Source organism: Athene noctua, chromosome 8 (assembly GCF_965140245.1).
Source record: "Athene noctua chromosome 8, bAthNoc1.hap1.1, whole genome shotgun sequence".
NCBI lineage: Eukaryota > Metazoa > Chordata > Aves > Strigiformes > Strigidae > Athene > Athene noctua.
Window position 1 is genome coordinate 15,467,999 of NC_134044.1, and position 17,680 is coordinate 15,485,678.

The 17,680-nt window shown below is 46.8% G+C and overlaps 1 protein-coding gene across 1 annotated transcript; it reads right to left on the minus strand.

The window, feature by feature from the left end:
* Window positions 1–1,422: 1,422 nt before the first annotated feature.
* On the minus strand, window positions 1,423–17,680 carry BDH1 (3-hydroxybutyrate dehydrogenase 1). Its single transcript, XM_074912765.1, has 7 exons — window positions 17,545–17,680; window positions 16,194–16,320; window positions 13,082–13,154; window positions 11,526–11,636; window positions 6,277–6,418; window positions 4,636–4,788; window positions 1,423–3,271 (listed from the first exon to the last, which is right to left on the minus strand). Exons 2-7 carry the CDS (start codon window positions 16,271–16,273, stop codon window positions 2,802–2,804), a joined length of 1,029 nt encoding a protein of 342 aa, XP_074768866.1. The 5' UTR covers window positions 16,274–16,320; window positions 17,545–17,680; the 3' UTR covers window positions 1,423–2,801.

The following is a 17,680-nucleotide window of genomic DNA, read 5'->3' on the forward strand; positions in this document are numbered from 1 at the left end:
CAGCTCTGGGAGTGCAGAGGACCAGGTGCCTGGCCAAGTCCTCTCTTGCTATGCTTTTGTTCTTTTCAGTTTTCAAATAAACTTGGTGGGCTGAAGCTATTCCAGGAGTCGCAGTGGCACCGTGCAGGCAGGACCTAGAGTACACTGAGTTGCAAGGACAGTGATGCAAAACCAGAGATTAGCTTTTAATGCGCTTCTCAGGGCAAACCCTGAAACTGTGGGATTGCCAAGATCCTGGCAGGAAAACATGCCGGCTTGCTGCCCTCCTGGCCATGAATTGGCTACTGAACTCTCCCAGCATCAGGAAAACTTGCACAGAAGCAGCTGTGATGCACGGGAGCACCCTAGCCATGGCCTCCCCATTGTACATGGCTACCTGGTCCCCCATGAATCACGCAGGGCAGTGGCACCCACACATCTCCTCCAGCCCCGGAGCAGTGGCACGGCTTCAGAGCTCCCGGTGGGCACCTCATCGGAAGAGCTCAGAAGCCTCCAGAAGAGATGCTGTGTAATGTGAGCGCAGCTACTGCTGTTTGGCTTTATCTTTCTGGCAGGGGATGAGAGTTAAATGTCTGCTACATTTGTTCTTGGGGCTCTCTGAGCTGAACTGAGATAACTCGGCTGCGCACTCAGCCTTTTCCATATCTAACTTCATTGATGTCTGTATTAAAACCCAGCAGCACGTGTAAAATTGGGAGCTAGCATTCCAAGCAGAATTACATAATTTTTTTGTGCTACTTAGCATCTTGGGGCTAAATTTTTAGACTAGAAGAACTTTTCTGTAAAGGCTTTTCTCTTTCTGCTGTGTCATCTGCAGCAAACATTGTTATCTGGGTGTTTTGCTCTGCCTTGCAAATTAGTCCCTGTGCCTTCTGCGTCTCTTGTGGTTCATACTCTTACATTTTGTCCCAGAGAGAAGTTCACTTACCAGAAAATGAGCCAATACTCCTCCCTGCACCACAGATGCAGCTACCACTGCTAGGACTCTGGAGAAGATCATAAAGCCAGCAAATCTCTCCCAGGGTTTTGTTTTGGGTCTATCAGTGACCTGCTGTTTGCCTACTGTGCTGAATCACCACCATCCCCCTCCCCTCTACAGAGTTGTTTCTATTCCTGCTCCCCAGGAATAATCCATAATAATCCTTTGTAATCTGTGGGAGTCCAGTACAGATGCAGGTTTAAGAGCTGTGAATACACATTGCCCAGAGGTCAGACATATTTGTCACGAGATGCAGGATACATCTGGTACCCCTACAGAAGTCTTGACTATCCAACACGGATATATAAGACCCAAGAGTGCAAATCAGCCTCTGAATGCAGTACGTGTTACAGGCATGAGCCTCACCAAATTAAATGAAATACCACTAACATGTATGTGCTTTTCACCTTAAATATTCAAAAATAAAGAAGGGAGCCTCTGAATTTTGTTACCATTCATGTATACATTTATTAAGCCAAAGGAGTTTGATCATGTCATGGTATGTTACTAGAGCATGTGAGATCCCTTCTCTTGAACTTTGTTAACAATGGTATTTCAATTACTTGTTTGGTTTTTGTCTTTCAAGCTAAAAAAAATTAACCCTTTCCACATTTTCCCATGAAAGGATCTTTTATGGGGTTTTTTGTTTTCTTACGGTACAAAGCAAATGTTTCTCAGACATGTAAACAACCACCATGGAAATGAAACTGCTCCTAAAGTTAACTTTATTGTTATGGACATTCTGTTAGATTGATATCATGTTAGATGTATTTGAGATCAGTGACTCCTTCAATTTAAAATTATTACTGTTATCATCACCTGTGCTGCAACAGTGCCTAGAGGCCCTGGACAGGGTTAAGGCCCTTCTGTGCAAGGGGCTGTATGAATACTTCAGTGTAACTGAGGTCCCTGGTAAGAATGGCATTCACTGATGTGACTATAACCCTCTCTGCTTCCCTCTGCTCAGTGGTGAACCTCACAAATTATAGGAGCGGGAGTGAAACTCTTCTCCAAACTAAGTGTGGAGTTGATGTTCAATTACTGTTGAAGAGAAATGTTATTACAGGCCAATCCTGACGCCTGCAGTCCTGTGCGTAAAGCTGCTCACATTCATGGGAATGCTCATGAGTAAGAAACTCCTGTGGGAAAGGTCTGCAGGATTGAGTCCCTGGGTCATTGAATGCCTTTGCAAGAAAGCATGCAAGAAAAGCAGACTGGTTCCTCTTCTCTAAGGTTTCATCAGTATAATTCTAAGAGAGAAAGGGAAAGGGTCAGTTGCTCGCTTTCAGCACCTCGAGCATTCTGAGTTCTGATCCCCAAATTAAAGAAGTCTCTGCTCTGCCTTGGGCTACTGTGACCAGGTCTGGAAAAGTCTGTTGGGACACTCTTTGTCATCAGGAGGCAGTGGTTTGCCATTACAGCATGGAGGGCCTCTGTTTTATGGTGTGAAGGCTGCATCCTAGGCAGGAATTATGAAGATTGTGTTCAGCCATCAGCAAAAATTATTCTGAAAACACTTCAGAGCAATTTTAGTTTAAATAATGATTATAACTTTATATTTGAGGTGAATAAAAAAGGATTACATGAAATAAATAGCAAAGAATCAATGTCCCTGCACAAGCTTAATGTATTCCTGCCTATGAAGCACCCCTTGCAAATTACTGCCCTTTAGGTTATGTCAGATGTTTAAATGAACCCTTTAGAGCTAAAATACAGTACTCTGAAATGAGGTTAGAAATATTTATAAAGGACTAATGGGAAGTGTGTACAATGCTCTCTTTAAAACAAATTTCCCATGTGGGTGGGCGAGGAGTGAGAGGCCTCAGTAGACATAGAGCCGATCTGAAATGGCAGCAGGCATGTGCGTCATGATCTGCATGCGCAGCCACCAGTAGTAATCCATGGGGTGGTAGCGGGTGTAGGGGGTCGTGGAGGTGAGCGCGTGGGCGACGCTTTCGATGACCGGCGAGGTGTCCGTCGAGCCGCTGTTGCAGTATGTCTCCATCTTGCTGACCTGCTCATCGAAGTACTTCCTACCATAGTCTTTGCGCACTATCTCCGGGAGCTCGTCCCACATTTTGTCGGCTATGGCTTTGATTCGCTCGGGGCTGTACAGGTTGGTGGCAGCTATGAAGTTGCCAGGCTCCACGATGCTGACCGTCACCCCCTGGGGCTGCATTTCGTACCGCAGGCAGTCGGAGAAGGCTTCCACGCCAAACTTGGTGATGCAGTATGGCGACCGGGCAGGGCTGCCCATCCGGCCCATCATGCTGCTGATGTTCACCACACGACCTAGGCAGAGGCCGGGCAAAGCACAGCTCAGCTCTGGGACCTGACCCATCGCCCAACAGATTCCTGACCGGGCATCCGCCCGCCCCCTGCGCGTCCCTACGGGCTGCCCGGCAGAGCCGCTCCTGGCTCTGCCTCAGCGCTGCTGTGCTGTGCAACGCCCTTCAGCGGGAGAACAAGCCCATTGCTTGTGCTCCCTGGCTCACTGCACATGAAGCAACAGGCACATGGTGATACACAAAGCTCAGTGCTATGGAGAACACAGAAGAGGCTGGACAGAGCCTGCGTGGTGGGAAAGAGGATTGCTCAGCAGCAATCAGGGCTGAGCCGAGATAAGAGGAGGCAGCAGCAAAGCCTCTGGCACCAAGGCTGAGCTTGTTTGCAAATCAAAGGCACAAAATCCAGGAGCCCAATGGTGGTTTATAGTGTCTGCCCCTTAAAGAGAATGGATTGCTCCTGCACCACAAATGGGCAGAGCAGTCTAAATCCACTGCACCCTTTTCCATGTGACAGACAGATTATGGCTCCAAGCACAGAGCTGGGGCCTTTCTCCCCAGAAGCCACTCATTTTGGCTGGGAGAATGCTGGTAGGAGACTGTGGATGCTGCAGTGTAATCAGAGGCAACAGTTCTCTGCACTTTCTATCAGTGCTCATTGCTGAGTTGTGTTAGAAAGAGAAACTTTGACCACAGAAATGGATGCCTTTCCACAGTGGAAGAAATGCTGCCTGGGGCACATACAGCCCAGGTCTGCAGCACAAGACAGCATTGTTAATGTCTTTGGATGCCTCAGGAGTAAAAAATATTCTCATTTAGTCAGGTAGTTGGCCCCAGTACAGGAAAGCTTTTGCCCCTTTATGGCAAGAGCCACGAAAACTCCAGGTCTGTATTCCTTTGCTGTACAACCCCCCCTCTTCATATGTTACAAGCTCCCAAAGTAGCAGCACACAGCTGACAACTTCCCTGCAAGAAGCACATCGTAATACACTGCTGCTGCCCACCCTGGCAGCACCAGCACAGCTGGGTTTTGTATAGAGGGGAGGAATCTATGGTGAGCTGCAGCTTCTGAACAGGAAAAAGAAGGTATGATGGATTAGATCTTGTGTGGGATGTTGCAAGAGAAGACAGCAGAGACAGGAAAGAGAAATAATAAGTGGTTTTCAGGACTGCTGCCTTGCTGTGTAACTAAGAGCGGTTAGAAAATCTGTTTGTGTGTAGGCTGTGCACCATACTCTGTCTGTAAAGGTATGAAGGTGGCCAGTGGGGCAGAGAGAAGCATAATAGACATTTTGGCCTCTAACACAGCAAGACAAGTGGCAGGATGAGGGACCTGCTCTAGAAAGTGCCAGTCAGGAGGAGATCACTCACCCTTTGACCTCCGGATGAGCGGGAGAAAAGCCTTGGTGGTTCGCACAGTCCCCCACAGATTCACTTCAGCTACTTCCATGTAGGTGTCCATGCTGGTGAACTCGACTTCCCCAAACGTGGAGATCCCAGCATTGTTAACCAGGCCCCAGAGCCCTAGAAGACAAAAATCAAGCAGAAAGCTTTCCCTCTGTGAGACTAATAAGAGCAGCCTGGAAAAGACCTTGCTAATGGATTATTGAACCACTCAGCAGAGCTTTTCATTATGACTTGTAACGATGGAAGCCAGACAGAAGAGTGAACTGCAGTCTCCTGAGCAAATATAACCACAATCAGAATCTGCCTGTACTGCCCCACACTGCAGCCACAAAGTACCATGAATGAGAAAGTTCTGAGCCAGCAGAGAACTTCTCTATGCTTTTCTCCTTGCCATTCTCTTTCTATCGGATTTTTTTAAAAAAAGCAAACTATAGTCTCTAAATGCAAATAATAAGAATAGGAACGACCTTGTAAGAAACAAAAGACTAATTCTTTCCAAGTAAAATCCCTTGTGTCACCATAAGAACTAGAATGTCTGCAATGCTGGGAAGGGGGACGTGGGCATGGGTGAACATGGGTGGGCATGCATGCCACGGCCTCTCCCTTTTATTCTGCTGCAACCAAGATGGCAGTAACTGAAGCTACCAACTCATTTGGCAATGAAAAGAAAGATTAAAAAGGAATTTGAAATAAAATGCATTCACTGCATATAATGTTCCAATTGCACAGGCAACAAGAAAAGAAAGGTCTGGGATGGCTTCTCTCTACTGTTTAGAAAAGGCAACTTCATCCTGACCTGTGCGTGAGAATACAGGGCTAGAAAACTTAATTTATATAGAAGATCCATATTTAAAAAATAAATGTATAGAAAAGTAAAAGAAATAGGTTTATGCAATATCCAAAGTAAAACATTACTGGTTGTTCTGCTTTTAAATGACCTTCAGGTGTTGAAGTGTGGATGTTCTTCAGAGAAAAATGTAGTTTATCAAAGGTGGAAAGGTTTCAGGAATGCATGAGCTACTGGGATTTTCACAGTACTAGAGAATTTGCTGTCATCAGCTCAGCAGAATGAGGTAGGCAGGCTAAGAAAGTCAGTTACCCCCCGAACTCTGAAATCTGTAATATAAGGTAATATGTGCAATGGCATTAATGATACTCAGCCAGCTTCATGGGAAATCCTCTGGAAAACCTCTCCATTTCCTTTCCCTTTTGAATGTTTGGGGGAGACATTCCCATTACTAATCCCCAATCTCTGGGCACTGGACAGGTTTTACAACATAAAGGGAGTCACAATAAACTTCAGGTCACAGGAATAAAGCACCAATCCCAGGGCCTTGAACACCACCCTAATTTCTGCTAACGTCCCTACAGGAGCTCGTGGAGAAAAAAGCAGTTTTCTTTGTAGACGCTGTCGTAAGTGGGAAGCTGCTTTCTGATATGGCACAATATTTAAACAGGCCACTTGCTCTGCACTGCTGCTCCCCAAAGCTTTGTGCCCTTCAATCATATACTCAGCTTTTGAATATGCCCTGAAAATGCTCTCAGAGCCCAGCTGAGGGAGCTCCTGACACCTATGTGACCTTCGTGTCCACTGCATGCACATACCTTTCTCTGGGTCCTCCAGGCTGCTATTCACGTGCTCCACTGCTCGGTCCACTTCTTTGCTGTCACAGACGTTGAGCTGGACTGTTCTCATTCGATCACTCTTCATGTTGTCCAGATCCTTGGAGCCACCATCTCCCTTGTCCTAGAGGGGACAGAAGCGCTGGTTTGAATCTGGCCAAAGAGCTCGTGTAGAGTATCAAATGCATAGCAACCATCAAATCAAGCAAAAGAGAGTGCACGGGGCAGTCACAGAATAATCAGGACAGTCCTGCAGCTCTAAGAGGAAGGGGCATAGACAGGGCTGGTGCTGCAGAACACCATTCCTCAAGCATCTCCATCTGACCACGAGCCCTGCCACCGAGTCAGCTCGTATGAACTGCTTCGACCACCAAGAAAGCAGCCAGAGCTGGATCTGCCCCAGCAAGGCAAGTCCTGCCCAGTACAAGCTCCTGAGATCAACTATGCCCCACTGCCGCAGTGGTGGGAATATGGGGCTGTCCTCACTTTGGCTTGCATACAGAGCACAGCAAATAGCTTGGCGGAGGTATGGGATAAAATAGCTGGTGAATGGCTGCACATGTACGTTGCATGTGCTTCTCAGTCACGTTGCCAGCTCTGGGAGCAGCAGTCCTAGAAGAGGGACTGCCTGCCCACTGCTCTCTCTCTTCAGCTGATCTACACACACGACTCCCACTGCCTGGAAATCTACCTACTGCCTTCAACCAACTCCTACAGAGTCCAACCACCAAGTTCCTGACCAGCTTGCCAGCTGGCAATACGCCCCTGTGTCTTTTCCAGCATCTTCCTCTCTTTCTCTGCCTCCCCGCATGAGCTTTTACTCACTCCCATTTCCCATCTCCACTCCTTTTTTCACAGCTCAGAACAACAGATTCCCCCAGTATAGACACTCACTCACAGCCCAGCCAATTAACTGCAGCCAACCCCTGAGATATCTTTCACATGTGCCAGATGCTACTAGCAACAATGCTGCCATGCCCAGAGCTAGTCCCTCCACAGCAGCAAAGCCTGGCTATGGTGCTTCCAGGACACAGACATGGGGTATTAATATGTGTTTGGGACTATCCATGAATCACTCCCATGGTTATAAGCTACCGGACTGTGCTGGCCACTTCAGGGTACTTTTGTAGAGGTTGGCGAGGTCTAGCTCTGAAGATAATCTCACTTTTTGGGAACATCCTGGTCTTTACTGTCCCCTCAATATCATCCCTCATGGCTGGACAGGGAGTGTGTCCCACAGGATCATCAACAGCTGCTCAGATCACCTTCTCTCACTGCTCAGTCCTCCAGGTAGCCTTGCTCCTTGTGTCAGCATCACCAGCCAAGCTCTTCGCTCCTGAGAGATGAGGCTTTTTTGGATAGATAACTTTTTTTCCTCTGACCTGGAACAGGCCAGTTGTTCATAGCAAGGCTGTTTCCTGACTGCTGAATGACATTAGATTGTTCTAAACACCTCAAGCCACAGCGCTCCCTATCAGGGACTGCCAGCAGTCAGTTGTCAACGAGACAGTGCTTGTCTCTGCAGCCTGAACCCAGGCTGCCCATCTGCCCCCCCAGGCAAGAATGCCCTTCAGACACCACGCTTTAGGTACCACACAAGGGTGGCCATACATCCCCCTGTCTGTGTCACCTGTCTTCCAAAAAAGCCTTCTCCTGGCTCCTCTCATTCCTGGGCTTATCCACAGTGCTCACAGACAGATCACTAACTTAAGTACCTGACATCTCCTGTGTCTTTCTCCACCCTTCCTTATTCCACCACAGACTGTTAATACCAGTTAGTGTTTGTCCTTAAGAGAAGGCACCTACTGCACTCTCTTCACACAGAAGCATACTGCATACAAAATGGAGCAGTTAAAAGTCCCATGCACAGCTTAGTGGTGTTTGTTTTAATGGTGACTGAAAATAGTTTCGTGCTAAGTTTGCTGCTCACTCAAAAGCACTGTGGTGCCGAAGCCAGTGTGTGTGGCAAAGCACTGAAAAGCATCCAAGTGGCACATGTGGGAATGCCAATAGGAAACTGGCAAATGCAAGCATGCAAGTCCCTTGGAAATAGCAGATATGGCTAAAGGGAAGAGGAAGAACAATAAGGCCAAGGTGCTTCTTTCCCTGATACCAGGTCTGCGAGTTGCTACAAACTCTCTGGGCCGCAGCAACACACCAGCCTCAGATGCCTCCTAAGTTCTGCTGGGACCTGCACAGCATCCTCTTCTTCCTCCCTTAGAGGGTTAGCTCTGCAAGCCAACATCCCTTCTGCCCTCCCACCCATATGCAGCTGGGTGCTTGGACAGGTACCCTTGGGGCTGGGATCCTGGCCAAGAGTTGGACTCTGGGCATTAACCCAGACCCACAGGGCCATTCCCTTGGCTCTTCAGAAAGGGCACATGGCTGGTGTTTAAGTTAAGTGCCCTGTGACTGTGTCATGCTCTCCTAGCACAGCATGCAGCCTGTCCCCCAACCCCTGGGCCCATACGCAGCAGTGGAAGGACCTTCCCATGCTACACCAAGAGACCAGTACATCTCTCCTGTCAGCCCCAGGATCATCCAGTCCTCACGGTAAGAGGGCCCAGCTCTTGGATAATGAAAAAGCACACCACTGCCTCACCTTCCTCTTCCCATGGTTGCTCTCTGGGGCCCGTGGGCTTCAGCCTGTATCTTTATCAGCATGTCCTTGAAGCAGTACATAACACCCTGCAGCTCTGAGCACTCTCGAGCCCTGCAGGAACAGGCCTGCATGGTGGCTGGCTCAGATAGCCTCTGCCTTCTCATCCCCCTGCAAGCCCCAACAGGCCTGAACACACAAAGCAAAGCAAACAGGGGCTCCACCACACTCCTGACAGCCGTGACAAACATCGCATATGTCCACTGGTAACAGATACTGATGGAAAAATACCTTCTTCATCTTGTGTCAGCTGGCTCCTCCAGCTATTAACCGAAGAGGAAAAATAAGACAGCTGCAGTGTGATTTTTCATTGGATCCAGTCTACCACTGTCTTTTGTCAATAAAGCATCAACACAACTCTGACAATAATGTATTTGACAGTGAAAATGTTAGGAAGAAACTGTGTGAAACAGCACACTGTTAGCACAGATCCATCCTTGGGCTCCCTGCAATCATGACTCTAAACACCTCCCTCAGGTTTCCTTCAGTAAAAATACAGTCAGGCACTCAGGATCTGGCCCCTCTAGGAAACATTTCCTAATGAAGAGTCAGCACTGCACACTTTTAATCTGCAATAAAGATGTGATGTTCCTAAGAACAGTGCATACCCTGAGGGACACGATGGCTCCCCAAGCTGGAGTATGCTTCTGATGTGCAGGTGTGCTGTGAAAAACAGTCCCATGAAAAGAACACTGAAGTTTCATAGTCACTTCCTCTCTGCCGGGATAGGTCAAATATACCCAAGCAAAAAATATGATGCTTCTTATTTCTACCTCCACTTCTATCTAGCATTTAAAAACACACCAGGCTTTTTCTGCCCCTAAAAAACAGCACCAGCAATAATTACACTCTGATCAGAATTCTACTTATGGTTTTGCTAGTGGAAGCTGTGGCACAATGAGTAATCAGCTCAGTCTCCTGGAGCTGCTTTAGTTCTACAGAGCAGTTCTACACAAAGTGTATGTCCTGAAGATGCATAGAAGGCCAACCTGTTAACTAAGGAGCTTTGTCATTTTGCAGTGTTTCTCTGATAAAAATTGCAATTACCAGTCTTGCCATAGTCACACAGATTTTGGAACATGGGATGACACTTCAGCTAAAGAAGCAATATTTAATCACACAGTGATACAGCAAAGCCTTCTGCTGATTTCTGCTGAAGAAATAAATATTGACCAAAGCCTAAAAGTTCTGGTGTGCTGCTGCATGTCAGCTTACGCTAAAATTGTCAGAGGTCAAGATTTTACACTAACATGCATCCAGAAGAATGAGTACTGAAGACACCAAAATGGAAGGGAGGTTTCAGTGACAGTTAAAACCATCCTCACTGAAAACTTTCTAGCAGCTCAGAGGAAGTGAAACCCAGAAGTAACTGTGCAGCTTCTGTTATTTTTGACTTCTGTCAACACAGAGGCAGGCTATTATTCTAAACAGTGGTTTTAAGTCTGCAACTTATATTCTTATATTCTCTAATGTTGATCTTCTGTTACAAAAGCTAAGTAGAAACATCTGCCAAAAAAGTACTCATCCACCATCTCTCTTCTTGACACCTTTTGAAAAGCAGCAGTTTATAAGTGTCTCGTTCTGCTGTAAAGCCTGTAGAGGGAGCCCAGGTTAAATAAATCCTTGACCCAAAGCTGAGACACCACAAGGGACAGAGCTATTGAAATACAAACTTCTCTTTTGAAAAAATACAGTCGAAAGAAATTAATAATTCAAGCAAAACTTAGTAATAATGGAAAAATTAACAGCAGAAAGAGTATTGATACCATTAAAAACACCTGGCAAATTCTCTTTAAATAATGTAACTATTCAAGATAAATTTATAGGGATGAGTAAGCTAAAAGATTAGGATCGAAACAAACTGACCCACCCCAGGATATCCTGAGGAGTAAGTTTGTTTGTTGGGAAATGGCCACGCAGCTAAAAAAGTGCAGTGCTTCATAAGGAGAGAGAGGCTAAAGCTCTCTCCTATTCTCCACGACCAGGCATCAGTGACTGCCACACAGAGCGCTCCTGGAGAGTGCATTACACCACACACCACTAAACTATCTGTGGCCTGATCCTGCTCTCATTTGCACCAGTGGAACTCTATTGCCTTCATAGCGATTTCAGAAGACTCTCAAAACCTACTGAGGTATGGCTGTACTCATGAATACAGAAAAGCATGTTCATGCCACATGCTATAATATCACCGGTGTGTACGTCACGATTAATCAAAATATATTAATAATTAAATTAAACCCTTCATAAATAAATATAGTCTGAGAGCAGGGTCAAAGGTCCAGACTCAATCTGATCCCAAAACTTGCTTATGGATAAGCCTATAAAATTAAATTTGGGGTTCCAGTACATCAGACAGGGACCCTATGTCTCCCTAGATACCATTCAGTCCTGGTTCTGGTCTAGACAAGGTTATGCTCTACGAAATTCAAGCATCTGCATCTTTCCCTTTGGGCTACCAACAACCCTCCCTCTCTCTGGCAGAAAGCTGTGCAGCGTGGAGAGGGAAGACTGCATTTGCTACGTGTCTGTGCACGTGCCACAGGTGAAGAATAGTTTTTGTTTTCCCTACCTTTTGCAGGCAGCCAGCATAAATAATGAAGCCTTTGGTATGCAAGTGCTTGGCCAAGGCAAATCCAAACCCTGAGTCACAACCTGTTATAAGCACAGCTCTGCTGCCAATCTGCAAAACAAAACAGAACAAAACGCACTGGAATTGAGTATCTGAAATCAGTGATTTGCAGCGTACAGAACAAAACCATGTCCTGGCCAGGAGCAGTCCATTCCAGGGACGTTCTCTACACTCATTGCCAGCTACTGCCACCCAGTGCCTCCTGAAGACAAGAAACAAAGGTTTCATACCGAGTTCACCCCAGGGAGGCAGGATCACTGTCCTCCCAACACAAAGAGAAGTTCAGCACCTCTGGCAACAGGCTCCCAAGGCAAAGAGACCAAGTAAACCACCATTCTCTGGCAGTTCACATTCATCTTGACATCTGAAAATATACCAGACAGTTCCCAAGATGCGTTTTCCCTTCAGCAGGAATTGTTCCTAGATGTTCAAAGCAGGCAGGAGTCCCCTCTTCTGTGACATGCAGCCTGCAGGCGTGGTGAAGACAGCTTGACTGAAGAAAAGATATGGATTAACCCTACTGAGTGCTCCCTCGTCTTTCTCTCTCTAGCATGTAAACCCTCTAGTTCTGGGTTTTAAAAGCTAAGCAGAAATAAGTGGGTATAATATTTGAAATTAAGACCAGCTGGTCAAGAGTTTGTTTCTTGGTCTTCTTATTTTTCCAACTGACTATTTAAATAGAAGTATACCTCTTTCCTTCTCCAAACCACCTCTTCTAACCCAAAGAGAGGCAGCAGTTAAGTGACACGTTAAAAATTGCATGGTGTATCAGACATTCCAGCAGCAACAAGTGCACCTGCAGCAAGGTGCTGCTGTGGGTGGGATTAGGTAAGAATACTTGCAACTCAGTCCAACACATCTCTTTTAACAAACTAGAAATTTGGCTTTCCCCAGCATACACAGGAACTGATCAGGGTCACACTGGAAGCCCAGCAGAGATGCAAGGGCCATACCTAAATTCCTCTGAGACTGTCCCAGGGTTATGGAGCAAGATGTGCACGCTCTAGCACATCTACAGTGCTGAGTTCTGTGCCACAAGACAGGCAAGAGGGCAAAACATCCCCCTTCCTTTTGCCTGGTGTTGTTCCTGGCAAGCTAGCACCTTCAAGGAGAGGGCTGTTAAAGGTGGCGGCCACTCTCCAGATCAAGAGGTGAGGACACACCAGTTTATTTACGTCTCTTTACACAACCATACTCCACAAAGACTACTATATTAAGAATTTGTCATGCAAATTCCTCCACTCTAAGGTGGAAGATTTCATCTGCTGAGTTCCAAAAATAGAAAAAAAACACTAGTCTGTTTATTTCCATCCTTAGCAGCATGTACCATGCTACGTCAGTGGAAGCTCTATGATAGGAAAGAATTTGGAGTATGCTGGAGAGGTCCAGCTCAGTCTTTCTGTCAAATCGGAAAGAAGAATTTGGTCACCAGGCGTCAGGGATTTTAAAACCCCAGCTCAGCAGAGCCAGTTCCTGGAAACCACAATCACACTCACCTGATCGACTTCACTTGCATAAGAGCGGCTGCCACATGGGGACAAGAGAGGGAAGCAAAATCTTTGCACAGGCCTGTTAAAAAAAACAAACCACAAAACCAACAGAACAATCAGCCATGGGATATCTTGTCTGTACCCTGGTGCTGCAGCATGTGCATGTAAAGGAATGTAGTGTTGTCTGTACACATGATGTAGACTGTCATTTGAGAAGACAGAATCCAGTCTACAGTTCTCCTTCGTCTGAGCCTGTGTGTTTCCTACAGCATGAAACATTTGTTTCTCAAAAGACTTTGATGCTATTTCCAGCTGCAGATGCTGTTTGGATATTACCAAGAATTCTAAAATAGCTCCTGGTTTGGCGGCACAGAGCTGCTTCTACCTCAAAATGGGCAGCAGTGTTTTCATTCCCAACAGCAACAACACTCTCACTTACAGTTGCACAAAGCTGGGGTAGGGGAAGTTGTTAATTTGTCTGATAGAAGTATTCTGCTGTGGCGTTGTCTCTGATACCCAGCCTAAGGTTGAATTTGCTTGGATCTATCTCACTGCTTCTACACACAGCTCCACTCTTCTGTCATCTTGGATAACACTTCTTCCTCTCCAGCGTCTACCCATTAGATACTCTTTGATTTTACATCCTCTCTTTGCAACTGTCTAAGCTAAGAGACACTATGTCTTTGAGCAACACCTGCCATGCAGACCTGAAGCTCCTCTGCATAGTAGGTCTGACTCCCAGGAAGATAAACCATGTTCACAAAGACAGACCAGAGCAAAGCAACATTGCCTTCCAGGGAGTGAGATTTTCTTCAGAAAAGCTATGCTACCAGTAACATCACAGTGTCTTAGGTCTTGTGACCTTAGCCTCTGTCCTTGCCACCCACCTCTCCGGACTACATCAGCTTTTTCATTTTTGCTTTGAGCACGGACATTGCCCTCTCAGAGCCTTCTAGCCTTCCCCTAGACTTACTGTACTTCATCTACACTCTGGCTCCTCTACCATCTATCCTTCAGCAGACCTTATCTTCCAGGCCGCTCTTCTGTTTTCTCAGTGAATTTGCATAATCATTCACAATTATCTTCTGCTCAGACATCACAGGTGCTCCCAGGGTTACCTGTGCTACACTGAACAGCAAGCTGCACACACTCTGGCCTCTGAGCTGTGTCTTGGGAAAATAAGGCTAGAAAAAAGGTCTGCTAGGGCAGAAGCTCTGAACCACATGGGAAGGGAGCTGATTTATATTTAGGCAATGGTGTCCGCCCACTCACCTTCCTGCAACAGTTTAGGTCTTTTTCTAACTTTGAGTGTCACAAGCCAAATCAGCTCTTGAAATAGCAACAGCCAACTTAATTGCTGCGAAGGTCAGTTCCCAGGCAGTCTGTGTTAACATCACTGACCTGAAATCCTGGCTTGGAACTTTTATCTCAACAATAAGCGTTCTGGTATGTCTCAGGGTGCCTAGAAATGTTCATAACATTTCTTTTAGTTGCATAAACTTGATTTTTATTTTTCAGTGTCATGTCTGGTCCTGTTATTTCACTGCACAGCACTGATTTGCTGCTGTTATTCATGACAACCTGTAGAGAACAACTACTTGACATTGTGCCTACCTTGACCTGAAGGCAAGGGCATGAAATAGATGCCGGCTGCTGATCAGCAGGAACGTCATCAGAGGAAGCAGCTACGATGCGCATGTGATGTTAGCCCACACACAGCACACTAATGTACCATGAGCCATTTTTGTCATTCTGCATGACTGAATTCTAGAGACCACAACTGAGATTTTTAAAACACACAGATGGTCCTCGAATTGAATCTGTGCTTGTAACCATGCATTAGCTTTTTGTTCAGTTACACCAAAAAAGGCAGTCCTCGGTTTGAAGAGACTGAAGTCGAGTATATAAATGCTACCTTGATGCATTAAGATACCGGCATAGTGACAATATTGCCTTTCAGATGAACTGTTGGATTTCCATTTCAGGCTTAGGAGCTTGTGAGTACTTCAAAAAACGCAACACATTTTTGCCCTGAGTACAAGATGCACAAAGCATAAATACACAGTAAACAAAACAAAAGCGGAAGAATTAAAAAAAAAAGAATACGCTGAAAATTCTTTTCTCAAGTTAATAAAACATGAATTTGTAGTTTTAAGGCCACAGCAGATTCCTGCCAGTGCAACTTTGGTGAGTGTGGAGTAAACGAGATAAAAGGCCTATGTCTGTTTGCATAGGAAATCTCTAACAGCTTAGTTATCTGGTCTCTACAACTCCCCGTTACAGGAGCCATCCTTGATGGTGCTGGACATCACTATCAACAGCAGCAGAACAGCATCGGAGGTGGCAGTTCTTACCTAGCAGGCCATGAACCACTTTTACATAACTTACGTACAATTAGTGGTACACACACACTGTTTGGGAACCCTGCTCTAAAGCAAAGCCAGTGAAAGCACTCAACTTGCCCTGAATTTGGGCTAGCAGGGCTCCTATAATGTATTGACATAAAAGGTATTTTTTTCAGAGCTAGGAATTAGAATTAGATAAGCAATTTCATGTTCAGAATGTTCATGTTCAGAAAAAAACAGCTTCGTTACTCAGCCCACCTTCACTTCTCACCAAAACCCTCCTTCTCAACTTTCTCTCATTTCATGTGATTCATTGCCTCTTTAATGAAGTCATAGAAACGTATGACAGTTCCTTGCACTGCAGCAAGGCCTATTTGCTGATACTTAGGAAAAAATCCTTGCTTGATTCTGATTTAATACTCTATTCAACCCCCTTCTGACTGTAGATGATTGTCCAAATGTAAAAAAAAACATGCTGCCAGCCCCTCCTTGCATATAGAGTCCATTTCCTCCACGCTCAGCTCGATGTCTGAGCACTGGCACAGGCTGCCCAGGCAGCTTGTGGAGTCTCCATCCTCGGAGGTATTCAAAAGCCATCTGGACACAGTCCTGGACACAGCTCTAGCAGGGGGGTTGGATCAGATGACCTCCACAGGTCCCTTCCAATCTCAACCATCTTGTGATTCTGTAAATAAACTGTCCCATTGAGATCAAACGAGCCCTCGATGTGTGCTGCATTCAAGATCTCAATCCTTCTCCACCAGGCTACTTACCTGAAGCCATTCCTTGGGTCCTTGAAATTCAGGGCTTTCAGAGAGTTCAGGAGAGGCCGGGACAGCTTGGTAGCCAACATGCTTTCAATTAACACTCTACCAACAGCAAGTCTGTTCTCCCTTACCTCTGCAATACAAGATAGTGTATGTTTTAGTTGCACAATTATTTTGTAAGTCATGCTGACTCCATATATTTCAACAGTAAAGTCCAAAGGAAGTCATCTTTCCCCCCTGCAGTCCCTCACACTGAGATAAACAGTTCAACCTTCAACTACCTCAAGATGCTTTTAAATTAAGAAAAAGACTGTAAGTAAACTGACAGGCAGGGAGACATTAAAGAAAATCATCAATTTCTTCTTCTTTAATGCATCTTTAACTGTATTCTCTGAAACAACTAAAAATTAAGGTACTTAGATGGAATATATTACTTCAAGTGAGCTATATGAAAGAAATTTAAACTAAAACATAACTTTAAGTCATGGGTGATGCTATGTTTACATGTTCAAAAAGCAATCCTTGGGCTTTACAGCTAGTACAGCCTTGCGGTTAAAATTTTGTTTATTTGCAATTAAGTAGCTGGTGATGCTGGACTGTGCATGGACCATTAAACTCGCTACGGGATGAAAACAGCTCAAGAACAAGAGTTAAGTGCAGAAAGTTAATTTCCATCATATTCACCTTGGATAAAAACCGACCCAGCACACAAAAAAACATCTTCCCAGTTTAATGTACAGCCTCCTTTATTAAAGCAGAAAAGGGTATCTGACTGCTGGGCCTTATCTGCATTTCTGCCGAAGGCTGGGCTGCTGCGGCGGCCGCTCCGGGCCTGCTGGGAGACAGGCCTCCGCTAAAACCGGGGGAAATCGCCACAAAAAGAGCGGTGGCGGGGCATCAAGCTCGGAAGGGAGAGGTCTAGGCTCGGGAGGGCCCGCTGGCTCCGGTAATCCTCAGAAATTCAGGGGTTTCGATCGAATTCGAGAGCTCGGTTGCTGTCCGCGCAATTTTTAATGAGGAATTCCGCACGGAGGGGGCGAGAGGCCGGGCCTGCCCCGGGGCCCAGCCCCACGCAGGGGCGCGGCTCCCGCCGCCGGGAACGGGCCCCGGGCGCTCGCCACGGGCAGGGAGCGGCGCGGGGCGGGCTGCGGGAGCGGGCCGCGCAGGGGGGGCGGCGGGCGGGCCAGCGCCCCCCGCTTCCCGCCGCGGCCTGCCCCGCCCGGATCGCCCCCTCCCCGCGGGCGGGCAAGGTCACGGGCGGCGCGGCAGCCAGGGGCCCGGCGGGGCGAGCCCTGCGGCCGCCTCCCCCCCCCTCCCGCGGAGGCCCGGCGGCAGAAACGGGCCACCCGCACGTTACCTGGAGCCGGCCGGCCTGCCGGGCGCTGCTGCCGTTTGAATGGGGCTGGGCCGGTGCCCCGGGTGCCGGGGCGCGGCGGGGGGCGGGCCGGGGGAAGGGCCGGGGCGGGTGCGGGCGGCGGCGGCGATAGGCTGCG

Bases quoted from the DNA above. Each gene is read 5' to 3' on its own strand.
- BDH1 (XM_074912765.1), bottom strand. From the start codon at position 16,273: ATGTTGGCTACCAAGCTGTCCCGGCCTCTCCTGAACTCTCTGAAAGCC. The intron at 6,419-11,525 runs GTAGGGAAAACA...TGTCCCCTCTAG, and splicing joins ATGCTGGCTGCCTGCAAAAG to GACAAGGGAGATGGTGGCTC. The intron at 3,272-4,635 runs GTGAGTGATCTC...GCCTCTGCCTAG, and splicing joins GCTCATCCGGAGGTCAAAGG to GTCGTGTGGTGAACATCAGC.